At 39.3% G+C, this 16,825-nt stretch overlaps 1 protein-coding gene across 1 annotated transcript in view; it reads right to left on the bottom strand.

Annotated features, from left to right (window-relative positions):
* Positions 1-16,825, bottom strand: part of TBC1D12 (TBC1 domain family member 12) — a 140,137-nt gene that overhangs the window by 25,784 nt on the left and 97,528 nt on the right. Inside the window, exon 7 of the mRNA XM_069099274.1 lies at positions 14,474-14,554. Coding sequence (XP_068955375.1) covers positions 14,474-14,554 — 81 coding nt within the window. The remainder of the gene's footprint in view (positions 1-14,473; positions 14,555-16,825) is intronic.

Genomic DNA, 16,825 nt, shown 5'->3' with positions numbered 1-16,825 from the left:
GCTTCAGAGGGCAATACTATAAACAATTTGTAGAAGTTGTATAGAGCAAAAATTCTTTCAACTTAAAAAAAAGGAAAAAATGTCCAACAGAATTATCCAAAAGTAAAACGTACTTCAAGCCAAGTTGGAAAAATCATCATTTATGGTAGAGTTGTTGTAGTGAAGAATTATTGTTCAGACCTAGGTTTGAAATTCTATAATTCTTTATGACAAAGATGTGTGTATGGCCATACATACACACACATATTTCAGAGATGAAAACATTGTAATGAAGTAGAAACAAATATTAGTTTAATCAGCATTTGCTAAGTGCCCAGAATACAAGGTATGCCACAAGGCATAGAGAAGATAAACTGGTCACATTAATATAACTGAAGCTAATTAGCCATGAAATGGTTCAAAAGTCAAATTTTCTTTTACAACAGTGAATAGATCTTTTTTAGTCACAAAAATAGTTTAATTGCCTTCCACCTCTAGAATATCTTCTTTATCCAAATTTATACCCTTAGAAAAAGTTGTTCCTATGGTCACATTACATGAAGCAAATACAATCTCAAAATATGTCTTTTATAAAAAAGAGAAGATGCTATAAAAAAAAACACAACAAAGCTGGCAATGTGATTCCTGAAAATTACTGAAGAACAGTACACTGACCTGTTCCATCCCATACCATGCTCCCTTTTCAGGGCTGTCCTCAGGGTTAAGAAAGAGTACTGTTTTCTAGCTGGCAGAGTAAAAGCAGAGGAAGAAGCACTGACAGTCAAAGGGTGTTTATAATAATCAGCTTTATGTGGGCAACAATTAAACATTGATCTTGAGTGAATGAGTCTTCCAAAGACGGATTAAGAACTAGATGATAGAGATGGAGTGGGGAAGCAAAGAAAATTCTGTGTCAAACACTAGGTGGTGAGATAAACTATCAATAGTCAGTCATGACTAAGTTATTCATGAAGTATAAAAGGCTCCTCATATATTCAGTGATTCAAAACTCTACCAGTTTGTCAGGCCTTGCGGATCTGAAAGGAAAAGTACCAAGACAACCAACCACCTATTCTAAGTCCTTGTCCCCAGTCATCTATTGGCCTCCAAATCATTCTCCTTTTATCTTCGAAGAATTTAGTGCCTGTTCCACATTTCTGTTCTCTCTACTAAACTGTCCTCACATCTGGGGACTTTACTATACAGATTTTTGTATTTAGTAAACAAGGATATTTCTTTGAACATCCTAAACTCTCCTTTCAACCTCCACAATTTCCACTTCTTCCAAACATGCCTAAAATAGTTTTCTCCTTGATCATAAAATACAAAATTCTTCTCCCCCAATATAACTTCCTCCATCTATCTCCTCTCTCCCCCATTCCTCCTAAATCTATTCTTCCATCTTTATTGTGACATCCAGTCCCATTATCTCCCTTCCTGTTCTCCAGTTCTTAAACTGCTATGTTCTTATTTTCCATGCTTCAATATTAACCAATTCAACTATGTACTATTCTCCAAACTCCAACCATGGTTTTTTTTTTCTATCATACACTGCATATACACACACATGCATGCACAATATTCTCAATAGAATCTAAGCTCCTTAGAGGAAGAAACTATCTCACTTCTACTCATGTGCTGAGGAGTACTCCTACAGAAAATCATACAACTGTGAAATGGGGCCACTATGAATTTATCTAAAACTGGCCTTCAGCGCCGAAAAGAAATCTATCTCCTTAATTTGATCCCTTACCAAATTCTCCACAGTACCTATTCTAAACCTTCTCTTCTCTCCTTGATGCTCTTCCATCATCTCATCCTTCTCCCTCTTAGCAGGACTGACTAAGCCTCCAGTTGTGCTGAGGAAACACAATCTATCTGCTGCAAGCTCTCCCTTCCTTCCTACTCTATACCTCAAAATGCCCTTCATAATTAGCCCTTCTCTCTGCTTTTGCTCCAGTCTCAGAGGAAGAGGTGGTCCTTTTCCTATTTTCCTTTTCCAAGGCAATCCCTTCCCTTCAGGCAGTTTTCTCCTCAATCAGTCTCTTTCTCTTTCATCTTTACTCCGCTATTACTGACTCCTTTTTTACATTTCCTCCAAATAAACCTGTCTCCCCATCCTTAATCCTTCACTCGATCTCACTAACCCTCATTAAACTATTTATCTTGTATCTCTTACCTCTTTCTCAAACACCTATGAAGAGTGGAACACAACTACATTTTCTTACTTTCCACTCATTTCTTGATCCCTTACAATGTGATTTCCAACTCTACCACTTTAATGAACTGATCTGTCCAAGAATATCAGTTGTGTAAATCATTAAACGCAATGGCCTTTTCTCAGTCCTCAATCTAACTGGCTTCTTTGCAGTTTCTGACCCTATCAATCATCCCCTTCTCCTCTGGCTTCCATGACACTGTATTCTCTGGGTACTCCTATCTCACTGCTCCTTCTCAGTCTGCTGTGCTGAGTCATCATTCCTTTCCTCGTTGGGCGTCCACCCCACAGGTCTATCTCGAGCCCTCTTTTCTTCTCTATGTTGTTTTTAACAAGGATGTAAATAAAAAATGTTATTTTATCAGCAGAATGAGTTTCCAAACTAGTGCTGCTCCCCACATTGAAAAGATCATAGGTCTAGATGACCAAGACCAAAACCAAAGCAAAATACTTCTGCTTATGGTAAACTAAACAACAAAACAATAGGGAAAAGTGGCTTAGTAGAGGAGGCATCGGAGGAAAGCCAACTTAAGATATTTAAAATCTGCTACAGTTATATATCTCATACAGATAATCTAAAGTTAACTTCACCTGCAATTATCACTATGGTTTCTAAGTAATTTTTGTTAAAAAAAAAAAAAGCTTCTTTTTCCTCAGCCAACATCTAAAGACCTCTCCGAGATGAAAGGGTCAGGTGCAATAAGGCTAAGTTAAAAAAAACAGAATATTCTTTATGGTTACTGATACTGAAAGACTAGACTATCTAGCCAAAATGCACCAATTCAATGCTTAAATTAGGCAGGATCTCAGTAATTAATTCTCTTATGCTAATATAATTATAGGTTGCATTTATTTAAAGAAGGAGAAGGGACAAAATAATGTGATAATACAGAGATAACCCCACCTTGATTGGATCACATGTAGAATACTGGATTTCTCTTCTGGTTATGATATTTTAGCACACACTGACAAAATGGTGTCTAAACAGAGTTCTACCAGACCACCATGTCCTAAGAAAAACAGTTATATGAAATAGAAAAGAGAAAATTCCAAGGGGATATATATCTGAAGGTGAATCAAATGGAAGCTAGCATTAAAAAAAGACAAAAAGGAGCTCACATTCTAATGAGGCAGACAATATGTATATAAGCAAGTATTCATAAAATAAATACAGGCAAAAGAAAAGTATTCTTAGAGGAAAGGCACTAGCAGTAAAGTGGAATGGAAAAGGTCTCTCATAGAAGGTAGGATTTGAGTCTTGAAGGAAGCCAAAAAAGTCAAGTGAAGAGGGACTGCATTCCAGACATGGGGGACAGCCACTATAAAGGTATGGAATCAAGAGACAGACTGTTGTATGAAGAACAGCAAGAAAGCCAGTGTGGCTAGACAGCTGAGAGTGCAGTAAGAAGATTAGCAAGGAAGGATTCAAGTTTAAAGAGCTTTAAATGCCAAATCAATCAGTCAATAAGCATTTTATTAGGTGCATACAAGAAAGGTAAAAGACAGTACTTGTTCTCAAGAAATTTAATTTAATGGAGAAGACAACACGCAAACAACTACACACAAACAAGATTTACACAGGATACATTAGAGATCATCGCAGAGGAAAGGCACTAGCATAAAGGGAGACCAGGAGAGGCTTCTTGTGGAAGGCAGGGTTTAGCTGAGACTTGAAGAAAGCCAGGGCAGGAAACAAGGAAAGAGAAAATTCTTGGCATGGGGACAGCCAGTGAAAATGCCTCGTAGGAGGGAGCATTTTGTGCAAGGCCAGTGTCAGTGGACTGCAGAGAATGTGTTAGGAGTAAGAAGACTGGAAAGGGAGAAAGGAACCAGGTTATGAAGGGTTTTGAACAACAAAGCACTTTTATATCCGAACCTGGGGTAACAGAGAGCCACTGAGGTTTATAAAATGGGGAAGAGGGGAGGTATGTGAGCATGGTCATACCTGCATTTTTAAGACCAATTTGACACCTGAGTGGAGGATGGACTGGAGTATAAACCTTAGGCAGGAAGACCAACCAAAATGCTATGACAAGAGTACAGGCATGGAGGAGGGCCTAAACCAGGATGGAAGCAATATCAGAGAGAAGGAAATATCTAAGAGAGATGTTACAAAGGTAAAATCAACAGAATTTGACAACAGATTAAATGGGATGGGAGTAGATTAGTAGAACACTATGGAGGGAGTGTAAAGAGTCCAGGCTGACTACCTACCTGGGTGGTAGAGATCAGCCCCTGGCTGTGGGTACTTATAGGAGGTTGGAGGTCTGGCTTTGGTTCCAGGCTAGAGGGGAAAACTGAAGATCTGGGGCAAGAGGCACCATCCCCCAGGATGCGGGGCTAGCAGTGATTACAAAAATTAAGTTATTATCACAAAAAATTTACAAAGGAGAAAGAATACAACCACAGAAAGCTATTATGGGAATAGAGAAGACCAGGGTTCATCTTCAGAGGAGGATAATGAAGTAAAGAAACCTCCTTCTTCTGCAAAGAGTACCATCAAATGGTCACGTGCCCAAAAAGAATTCACAGAAGATCTTAAAAAATACTTTAAAAATCAAATCACAGACATAGAGGGAAAAACTGAAGAAAAAAAATAATAATCCAATAAAAAAAGAAGATTGTGAAAGGAAAGTCAACCCATTAGAAAAGGAGATCCAGAATCTGAAGGAAGTAAAAGACACCTTGAAAATTAGAGTTGGGGGAGCCAAGATGGCGGAGTAGAAGCAGGACCTCCCTGCTGCTCTGGGTTCCACCTTCCCCAATCCATGTAAAAAGGGGACTCTAAACAAACTTTGTAGCTGCAGAACCCACAAAATGAAAAAGAGAAGCTAACCTCCCGCTGAGGACAGCCTGGCAGGAATCAGCCAGCCCAACGCTCTGGGAGCCGAGCCCAGACCCACACCTCGGCTTTAGCCCCAGGGCGGGCCTGACCAGCTGCTGCTAGAGGGACTCCAGAACAGCAGAAGCTGTGGCCTTTTCCAGATTTATCAACACACAGATGCGAAGGACAAAGTGAGAGGTCAGTGCAGTCTGGACTTTGGGACCAGTAAGTGGGAGTGGTGGCTTTTGCCCCCAGGGCGAGAAGCCGCTGAGGTGCCAGCATAGCCAGCCAGCACCATGTGGCAGCTTCAGCTCCTGGCCTGCAGAGTGTAGGGGGACCAAGCACCAGTCTGAAGGGTAATTGCTCTTGCTTTAACCTGCTTGGATCTGGATTGCAGTCTAGGGTGGAGGTCCTGGGGTGTATGTCCAGCTTGCCAGAGCATGTGGAAACCTCAGAGAGGGTACCCATCTAATACCTCTGGCAACTGAGAAAACCCCAGCGTTTGGGACAAAAGCTCCCCTGTCTGGTGGCAGAGTCCTACTGTGGCAAAAAGCCCAGGGGTTCAAGTGACTGAGGGGTGACATGATCAGGCAAAGGAAACAAAGCAGAGAGAAGATCCCAACATTACACTCCTATTTTGGGGACAAAAAGGAGCAAAGCATGGAACAGGAGGAAGACAGTGAAGTCAGAACTCCTGCACAAAAAGCTTCAAAGGAAAATACAAGCTGGTTACAGGACATAGAGGACATTAAGAAGCAGATAAGAGAAGTAGAGGAAAAATTGGGAAGAGAAATGAGAACAATGCAAGAAAATTATGAAATGAGAGTCAACAGCCTGACTAAGGAAAATAACACCTTAAAAAACAGACTGACTCAAATGGCAAAAGAGTCTTTAAAAAAAGGCAATGAGGAGAAGAATGCCTTAAAAAGCCAAATTTGCCAGATGGAAAAAAGAATCTCAAAAGCTCAAGGAGGAGAATCATGGCTTCAGAATTAGACTAGAGCAAATGGAAGCTAATGACTTTATGAGAAACCAAGATGCTGTTAAACAGATCCAAACAAATGAAAGAATAGAAGGCAATGTGAAATATCTCATGGGAAAAACCACTGACCTGGAAAATAGATCCAGGAGAGATCATTTAAAAATTATTGGACTACCTGAAAGCCATGATCAAAGTAAGAACCTAGAAATCATCCTCCAGGAAGTTCTCAAAGAAAACTGCCCTGATGTTTTAGAATCAGAGGGCAAAACAGAGGTTGAAAGAATTCACCGATCACCTGCTGAAAAAGATCCCAAAAAGAAAACTCCTAGGAATGTTATAGCCAAGTTCTGGAATTTCCAGATTAAGGAGAGAATATTACAAACAGCCAGGAAGACACAATTTGAATATTGTGGAAAATCTGAAAACCTGAAAACCCAGGATCTGGCAGCTTCTACACTGAGGGACAGAAGGACTTGGAATATGATATTCCGGAGGGCAAAGGAGCTGGGATTAAAACCAACAGTCACTTACCCAGCAAAACTGAGTACCATGTTTCAGGGGAAAATATGGTAATTCAGTGGAATAGAGGACTTTCAAACATTCTTGCTGAAAAAACCAGAGTTGAATAGAAAATTTGACATTCAGACACAAGAAGCAAGAGAAGCATGAGAAGGTAAACAGGGAAAAGAAATCATAAGGAACTTATCAAAGTGGAATTATTAACATTCCTACATGGAAAAACAATAATTGTAACCTATGAAACTTTTCTCAGTAGTTGAAGGGAATAGAAATATATATGTGTGTCTATATATGAGGGTATATGGGCATATGAATACATATGTGAATATGTGTATATATGTTTACCGGTATACATAGATAGAGGGCACAGGACCAATTTAACAAGAAGGGATGATACTTAAAAGGTGAAATTAAGAGGTGAGAGAGGAATATAATGAAAGGAGATGGGGAGAGACAGAATGGGGTTAACTACCTCATACAGAAGAGGCAAGGGGAAATGGTTACAATGGAGGGGAAGAACAGTAAGGCAAGAGGGAATGGCTCAACCTTATTCCCATTGAATTTGGCTTGAGGAGGGAATGAAATACACACTGAATAGGGTATCTCACCCTACAGGAGAGTAGGGGGGGAAGGGGATGAGAGGGGGGATGATGGAAGGGGAGGGCAGGCTGGGGTGAGGGAAGTTGGAAGCACCCATTTTTGAAAAGAGATAGGATCAAAGTAGAGAATAGAACAAGTGGGAGGTGGGATAGGAGGGAGGGAAATACAGTCAGTCTTTTACAATATATCTACTATGTTATTGTTTTGCATTAGCCACACATGTACATCCTATACTGAACTGTTTATCTTCCCAGTAAGGGTGGGTGACAAGGGAGGAAGGGAATGAATCTGGAATTCAAAGTTTTAAAATCAAATATTCAAATATGTATATATGTGTGTGTATGTATATATACTATTATTAATACTATTTTACATGTAATTGGGAATAAAATATACAGGCACTGGGGCATAGAGATCCACTGCAAAAGCTGAAAGGGGTATGGGAGAGAGCAGATTGGAGGAGGGGATATCCTATAGGACTGCTATTTGGGGGGGGGGTGCATAGGGGAAAAATGGGGAGAAAATTTATAATTCAAAATCTGGCAGAAATGAATGATGTAAATCAGAAGTTAATAAAGCATTTGAAAAAAAAGAAAATTATAGTTGGGCAAAGCAAAACCAGAAAAGTTATAAGAGATCAAGAAATAATTAAACAAAATATGAATGACAAAAAAATAAAAGAGAAAGTGAAACATCTTATAAGAAAAACAACAGATCTAGAGAACAGATCAAGAGTAGAAAACATAAAAATAATTAGACTAACTGAAAGTTATGATAAAAAAAGAATCTTGATATAATAATACAATAAATAATTAAAGAAAATTGTCCTAAAGCATTGGAAATAGAAAAAATCCATCAATCACTTAAAAGAGATCCTATAAGGAAAACTCATAGGAGCATCATACTCAAATTCTGAAACCCCCAGTTCAAGGATAAAATACTAAAAGTAACAAGAATAAAACAATTTAAATATGATGATGCCACAATTAGAATCACACAAAACCTAGCAGTGGAGACTAAAGGACTGCGGGTCTTGGAACACTACATATTAAATCCAGCAAAGTCAAGCATAATCCTGAATGAAAAAAAAAATGGACACTTGATCAACTGTCAGACTTTCAAGACTTTGTTAAAAAAAATGAACTTAATAGAAGATCTGACATACAAGAGCCAAAAGAAACATAAGGTACATACCAAAGACTGATTATAAGGGATTCAATAAGGACAGACCGTTTCCCTTTTGTATATGTAAAATGTAAGATGTCTGAGATTCTCGCTAATAACTGGGCAGCTCATAAGAAAGATTGGGGTAAACCTGAGTATGATATGAATTTAAAAAGTAAAACCACTTATGAACAGCTAAAAAGATTAATTATTTTATATAAATGAGGTACAAGAGGAAGAATCGATACAGAGAAACTAGATAGCAGAGGAAGGCTAGTAGTTCTAGGAACCTACTTTCATTGGGAATGGGTTTAATAGGGAATGATACGTATATGTTTACAAGAGCATAAAAGTCTTCTAAATTGAGAAGAAATAAAATAGCAACAAGATAGGGAGGGGGAGAGGACAAGGGAGGGATCTTTAGAGGGGAAGGTGAGGGAATAGATTAAAGGGGGGTATAGAATGGGGTTTAGATAAATGGAAATGAGAGGATAAGAGAGGGATCTCTAGAGAGGAGGGTGAAGGAATAGGCTATAGGGGGCTTTAGAAGGGTGTTTAGATTCATGGGAATGGGAGGATAGGGAAGGAATCCTTGGAGTGGGTAAAAAAGTAATGGGAGGGGCAAGGTAGCACATAGAAGTAAAGTAGAGGAGGAGGCAGGAGGGATAGGAAACAAGAGATAGGCATAAACATAAAAACAAAGACCAGGAATAGAATTTGTTTGGGAAAAGTATATGTCTGTATGTGCTGATGCCTATAGCTATATAGAAATAAATCTGCATTTAATTGTAGTCTTCTGCGGGGGGGGGGGGGGGGGGGGGGGGAGGGAGGGGGAGAAGTAGTAAAAAAAAATGCAAAGAGAACAAAAGAAAACTTACAAGGAGGTAAAGAAAAGATGGCAGCTCTTAACACAATGTGTAATATTTATCATACAGGCTATTGTGGAATGAAAATTTACTGTTACATATTTTGAAGCCTCTCTTATGTTCTGCTATGCACATGACATGCTTTTTTCTTTCTTTCTTACTTTGTATTTAAGTTCCAATATTTAAGTTTGTGGTAGGTTTTTGCTTTTCTCAATTCTGTAATTATGTTCTAGTGTTTGACTCTAAAATAAATTTTTTTTTTTAAGAAATTGGGGTTAAGTAACTTGCTCAAGGTTACATGGCCAATTATTTCTGGGTGTGATGCTGAGTGTCTGAGACCGGGATTTGATCTCCAGGTCATTCCAACACTGGAGCCGATGCTCTTACTCGCTAAGCCACCTGGCCGCCCCTAAATAATTTTTCTTTAAAAAGAGAGGGAAGGAATAAGCTTATTTCTTCTTGGGGGGAAAGTCACAAAACATTCCAAATGAAGAAAAAGTTGATGCATTCAAGTAAAATGCTCTCTAGTATGCTTGTATTTTCAAAAGAGTTATAAAGAAAGATGAGGGGTAGGGATGGAGAGAAGGGGAGTAGATCAACTCTAAAACAAGGCTTCCAGAAAAACAACTAAAATGAGAAAGGAAGCTTTCCCTTCTAGATCAAGAGGGCTAACTAGGAAGGGCTAGGCCCACTTGTGGTAAAGGATGACAGTATTAATGAGAAAATGCAGAATTAATGCCCCACTCTTTAGCTTCAGTACAACACAATGAAGAAAATGGTCTTCAAAAGTAAAACAAGAAAATAAAACAAACATATAGGAGATGGGAGTTAAAGCCTAAGATGGGTGAGAGGATAAGAAGAGAGCACTTAAGCTGGAAGTATTAACCCTATTTATAAAAAGTAGAAAAGACTGTATTCTAAAAACTAATGACTGGAAAACTAGTGACTGAAAAACTTAGTTGATTCCCAGCAAAACTCTACCATGAATTATTTGAAAAGATAGATTGAGATTACTTACAAAAAAAAGCAATAAACATTGGTATCTAGTCTAGGTTCATAGAGAACCTTTGCCAATGTATGTATGCCAATGTAATCTTTGTCTTTTTTTTAAATGGAAGCATGAATAAAATGGTGATCTGTGAAACACTGCACCACAGTGGATCTTAATTCCAACAAAGTGCCTCATGATATCCTTAAAGAGAAGATGGGAAAAGATGGCTGAATGACTTGGTTAGGTGTGGACATCTAGCTATTTAAATAACTTATATATACCAAGATGGGGGTGTAAAAGCAGGAAAATTCCCTGCACTCCCCCCCATAACCACCTCAAATACCTATAAAAAATGCCTCTAAACAAACTTGAAAGCTACAGAACCCACAAAGTGACAGAGAGAAACCTCTCGCTGAAGGCAACCCAGCACACCGGCAAGAAGAGTCCATCACAGTGCGCTAGGAGCAGAGCCCAGCCCTGCATGAACCCATGGTTTTAGCCTCAGGGCAGCCCCGACCCTGGAGGTGACATCGGGAGAGTGGATCACCAGCATCTGTAGTGGTTTCCAGATTGATCAACCCATAAATGCCAAAGATAAAGTTAGAGGTCAGTGTGGACTTTGGGAACAGGGGATTTGGGGGTGTGATCTGGCCTCTGCCCCTGGAGGAAAAAGCGGCTGAGGAACAGCAGCCGCCACATGGCTGCTTCAGAGCTCCTGGCTTGCAGATTGTAGGGGGACCAAGCGACCAGTCTGAGGGGTAATCGCTATTGCTTAAACCTGCTTAGATCTGGATTGCTGTAGAGGTCCTGGGGTGTATAACCAGGAGCCAAAGCAGGTGGAGGCTTCAGAGAGGGCACCCAAGTAATAGCTCCGGCAGCTGAAAATCCCAGTGATTTGGGACAAAGCTATCCTCTCAGGAAGCAGAGTTCTACTGTGGCAAAAACTTCAAAAGTCAAGGAGTTGAGTGGCAACATGAGCAAGCAAAGGAAGCAAAGAAAGCACAGCAATCAAACCTTAGATTCCTTTTTTGGGGACAAAAAGGATCAAAGCGTGGAACAGGAGGAAGACAATGAAGTTAGAACTCCTGCATCAAAAGCTTCCAAGAAAAAAAAATAAGGATTTTGCAAACCAAGTAAGAGAAGTGGAGGAAAAACTGGGAAGAGAAATGAGAATGATGCAAGAAAATCATGAAAAGAGAGTCAACAACATGACTGAAGAAAATAACACCTTAAAAAAGACTAACTAAAATGCAAAAGAGGCTCAAAAAGGCAATGAACAGAAGAATGCCTTAAAAAGCCAAATTTGCCAAATGGAAAAAGAATGTTAAAAGCTTACTGAAGAGAATTATTCCTTCATAATTAGAATGGAGCAAATGGAAGCTAGTGACTTTATGAGAAATCAGGATACTATTAAACAGATCCAAACAAATGAAAAAATAGAAGGTAGTGTGAAATATCTCATTGAAAAAAACACTGACCTGGAAAATAGATCCAGGAGAGAGAATTTAAAAATTACTGGACTACCTGAAAGCCATGATCACAAAAAGAACCTAGAAATCATCCTTCAAGAAATTTTCAAGGAAAACTGCCCTGATGTTGTAGAACCAGAGGGCAAAATAGAGGATGAAAGAGTCCACCAATCACCTCTTGAAAAAGATCCCAAAAAGAAAACTCCTAGGAATATTATAGCCAGGTTCCAGAGTTCCCAGATCAAGGAGAAAATATTACAAGCAGCCAAGAAGAAACAATTTGAGTATTGTGGAAACACAATGAGGATAACACATGATCTGGCAGCTTCTACACTGAAGGATCAAAGGGTTTGGAATATGATATTCTGGAAGTCAAAGGAGCTGGGATTAAAACCAAGAATCACCTACCTAGCAAAACTGAGTATCATGTTTCAGGGGAAAATATGGTCATTCAATGAAATAGAGGACTTTCAAGCATTTTTTTTTAAGCAATCAGGGTTAAGTAACTTGCCCAAGGTTACATGGCCAGTTATTTCTGGGTGTGGTGCTAAGTATCTGAGCCCGGATTTGATCCCCAGGTCATCCCGACACTGGGGCCAGTGCTCTTACTCGCTGAGCCACCTGGCCGCTCCACTTTCAAGCATTTTTGGTGAAAAAACCAGAGTTGAATAGAAAATCTGACATTCAGATACAAGAAGCAAGAGAAGCATGAGAAGGTAAACAGGGAAAAGAAATCATAAGGAACTTATCAAAGTTGAACTATTTACATTGCAGCATGAAAAAATTATAATTGTAACTTATGAAACTTTTCTCAGTATGAGGATAGTTGAAGGGAATATAAATATGTATACACACATATACATACACACATACATATATATGTCTACATAGGAGGGTATATGGGCATATGAACACATATGTGAGTGTATGTATATATGTGTACAGGTATACATAGACAGAGGGTACAGGACCAATTGAATAGGAAGGGATGATACTTAAAAGGTGAAATTGAGACGTGAGAGAGAGTAATATAATGAAAGGAGATGGGGAGAGACAGAATGGGGTAAATTATCTCATACAGAAGAGGCAAGGGAAAACTGTTACAATGGAAGGGAAGAACAGGAAGGCAAAAGGGAATAGGTCAACCTTACTCTCATTGAATTTGGCTTAGGGAGGGAATGACATACACACTAAATAGGGTATCTCACCCTATAGGAGAGTAGGGGGGAGGGGATGAGGGAGGAGATGATGAAAGGGAGGGCAGGTTGGGGGAGAGGGAAGTTGGAAGCACACACTTTTGTCAAGGGACAGGGTCAAAGTAGAGAATAGAACAAGTAAGGGGCAGGATAGGATGGAGAGAAATATAGTCAGTCTTTCACAACATATCCACTATGGAAATGTTTTGCATAGCTACACATGTACAACCTATATTGAAGTGCCTATCTTCCCAGTAAGGGTGGGTGTTGAGGGTGGAAGGGAAAGAATCTGGAATTCAAAATTTTTAAATCAAATGTTTAAAAATATATATTATTTCTTTTTACATGCAACTGGGAAATAAGATATACAGGCACTGGGATATAGAGATCTATCTTGCCCTACCAGAAAGATGGAGGGGGAATGGGGGAGGATATAGGAGAGAGAAGATTGGGGGAGGGGGTATTCAGTGGGATCGCTATTTAGGGGTGGTAGGTAGGGGAAAGACAGGGAGAACATTTGTAACTCAAAATCTTGTGGAAATGAATGATGTAAACTAAAAATAAACATAAAATTTAATTTAAATAAATAAATGCCTTACACCAGAGAGTGCTGAATAATATGTAATATTAAAAAGGGACATCAGATTGGAGCATAGACTCTACAAAGTCATGCGCTCATGCTCTCTCCATAAAATCACTCTACACACTGTTTGTTGATCATATCCTGGGCTCATATAGTTCAGGGTACCTTTGTGTACCTTCTTTTCCATCCCCTATCACTTGCTTCATATCATAATCACCCCTTTTTTCAAGGCCTAAGTTCCCAAATTCATTCTCTACCTTCTTGGGGCTCTCCAAGTAGCATTTATTCAGGACGTTTGAATTGATGTGGTAGGCACAATCCTGAGCAGAAGAAGAGTGTAACAAAAGTGGCACTTTAAGATTTATCTGGTTTTTTGAGAAGGTGGAGAAGAACAGGCTAATCAGGGGCGGCCAGGTAGCACAGCAAATGGGGTGGCCAGGTAGCACAGCAAGTAAGAGCACGGGCCCCAGTGTCAGGATGACCTGGGGATCGAATCCGGACTCAGACACTTAGCACCCACCCAAAAATACCTGGCTGTGTAACCTTGAGCAAGTTACTTAACACCAATTGCGTAGGGGCGGCCAGGTGGCTCAGCAAGTAAGTGCGCTGGCCCCAATGTCGGGATGACCTGGGGATTGAATCCGGGCTCAGATTCTTAGCACCACACCCAGAAATAACTGGCCGTGTAACCTTGAGCAAGTTACTTAACCCCGATTGCTTTAAAAAAAAAAAAAAAGAACAGGCTAATCAACTCGAAGGCTACAACAATATTTTAGATATGAAGTGATAAGAGCAGTAGAAGTGAAAATAGAAAGTAAGACATTCCAAATTTATTTGAATAAATAGATAAGAGAGGATAACAATGCGAGATGAGTTATCTTAAAGATGATTCCAAAGTTCCAAGCCTAGGCATCTCTCTCAGTTTCTACATCTGAGAAACAAAGAAATTATTAATTTATCTTCTTTTCCCTATGGGGTTATAAAAGGATCAAATGAAAAAGCACTGTACAAATATATTAATATTGCATTAAAGACTCATCCTAACATAACTAAAAAAAAATCTGACACTTGACAAGGCACACCTTCTACATCATTCTCTGTACTTGTTTCACTGAAGCTTTTCCATCGTTCCTTTGCTCTGGAGAGGAAAATTTCATAAAGTTCTGCAAAAGAAAAATACAGAGAAGTAAAAAAAAGTTTAAGATCAAATAATAAGAATGGAACACTTGTATTCAAATATTTACTCAATAACCTCACATTTATGAGAGTAAAAAAGAAATCAAAACTTTCCTAGCCCAACAGTAATGTAGTTCTGAAGCCCTTAGTTCCCACAATCCTGACTTACACATTCAATCATTCATCAAGAATCCAGGAAGTATGTAACAATATGCAGAGAATTGTGCTAGATGCCCACACAATAGAACCCCAGAAACAATCCCACATGCTGCTGCTGAAAGAGCACTTACAAAGTGGAAGGGGGGACAGCTGACATGAGGGGACTTCTATCTACCTTGTATTCACCCAATGGATACTACTATCACCTACAGGAAATTACCAACAATTCAACTGAAGCTGGGTAGCCCAATGGAGAGAGAGCTGGAACTGAAGAGAAAAATAACTGACTTCAAATACTGCTTCCCACATTAGTGGTATGACCCTGGGCAAATCCCTCAACCTTTCTCAGCCTGTTTCCTCATCTGTAAAATGTAAATAATAATAGCACCTACTTCACAGGGTTGTTCTGAGAATCAAATAAGATAATACAAATATGTGTAAAGTACTTGGCAAAACTCAAAGCACTATTTAAATATTAGCTATTATTATTTTGGTATGTTAGCTAGCTTTTGGCTATCTGAAAAGAAAGACTCACTGAAACTATCACCAACCAATTAATTACTCAACCAATGTGGTTACACTGTAAGTTCTTTGAAGGAAGGGAGCATGATTGTTTTTGTCTTTGGGAAGGGTGGTGTAAGAAACTTGAAAAGAGCAGCTCTGGAATGGCCTTTGTACAGAGCAGGATAAAAAATCAGGTAGGGTGGAGTGAAGGAGTAGGAAACAGGGCAACAGTGAGTCACCGATTGAAATCAAATAAACTTGTAGTGGACCCAGTCAACACCATCAGTGTGACATTCTTGAACAAACATCATTAATACATGAGTAGGAATGGAAGAAGTAGATCCATGGATGAATTGTGGGAATGGATGAGGGACGTTAGGACAGTGATGCAAGGGATCTGAAAGCAGAGGAAAATTTAAGGTTAAACTGGTTAATTACTGGGTTAGTTAGTTAGTGAGAAGAAAGGAAAGTGAACATAAGAGTGATGGCCTGGAAGCCTACTGAGGGGTACAGTGGAATACTGCATTTCATTACATCCTTCAGTCAATTATGGGATGGCAAAAATGTCTACAATGGATTATCACTTGTGAAATCCTGCTTGTTCCCTATTAGTATGCTCATCAAAGAAGCCTTCCTTCACTGTGTGAATAGAAGAGTCTCACTACCAGCTGTTTTCCTTGTGAGACCTACCTCTATTATCTCTTAGTCTTGCTTCCCTTTCTACTAATTGCCACTATCCCAATTCAGATTTCATTTACCTCTTGTATGAACTCTTTAAAAGTTTCTTAACTATTGTCCTTGCCTCCAAAGCAACTATTCCTCCTCTCTCTAATTTATATTTCCCATGGCTGTCAAAGAAATCTTCCTATTGCAAAAGCCTGATCATATCATCCCCATGCTAAAAACCTCCAACACACTCCTGTTGCTTAGTAAATGGAATATAGGCTCTTCACTGTGGCATTCAATGTCCTCGAGCATGCCTCTTCAACTTTATTACATACTTTTCCTATTCACAAGCAATCAGCTCCTTCTTAGTCTTTTCCTATCCTTTCCCTCAGTGCTTACAATACACTATCCACCATGTTTGAAATGATGGTCTCTACCATCTTGACCTGCTGAAATCTTTCAAGTTCCACTTCTGATGTTTCTCATCTCTGAGAAGTTACCTTATTCTTTTCTTTTTTGGAGAGGGGAGGGGAGGGCAATTGGGATTAAGTGACTTGCCCAAAGTCACATGGCTAGTTTTTGTGTTAAGCGTCTGAGGCCGGATTTGAACTCAGGTCCTCCTGACTCCAGGGCCGGTGCTCTTTATTCGCTGCACCACCTAGCCACCCCGTAGTTATTTTATGCTTCCAAGATACATGATCTCATCCATATTAAGCCTCAAATATCACCCTTTCTGTATTTATGATATTGTAATTGTTTTTATGAATGAATGGCATTTATTGAATAAGAAGATCTAGGCACAGCAACTGATGCAATTTTTTTTTTTTTGCTTTTTGGAGGGCAACTGGGTTTAAGTAACTTGCCCAAGGTCACACAGCTAGTTGTGTGTGTGTGTGTGTGTGTGTGTGTGTGTGTGTGTGTGTGTGTGT

The sequence above is a fragment of the Petaurus breviceps genome, unplaced genomic scaffold (assembly GCF_028583685.1).
Source record: "Petaurus breviceps papuanus isolate PSGF00001 unplaced genomic scaffold, PetGlider_PUasm1.0 37, whole genome shotgun sequence".
Taxonomy (NCBI): Eukaryota; Metazoa; Chordata; class Mammalia; order Diprotodontia; family Petauridae; genus Petaurus; species Petaurus breviceps.
This window is presented reverse-complemented; position numbering and strand designations above follow the sequence as displayed.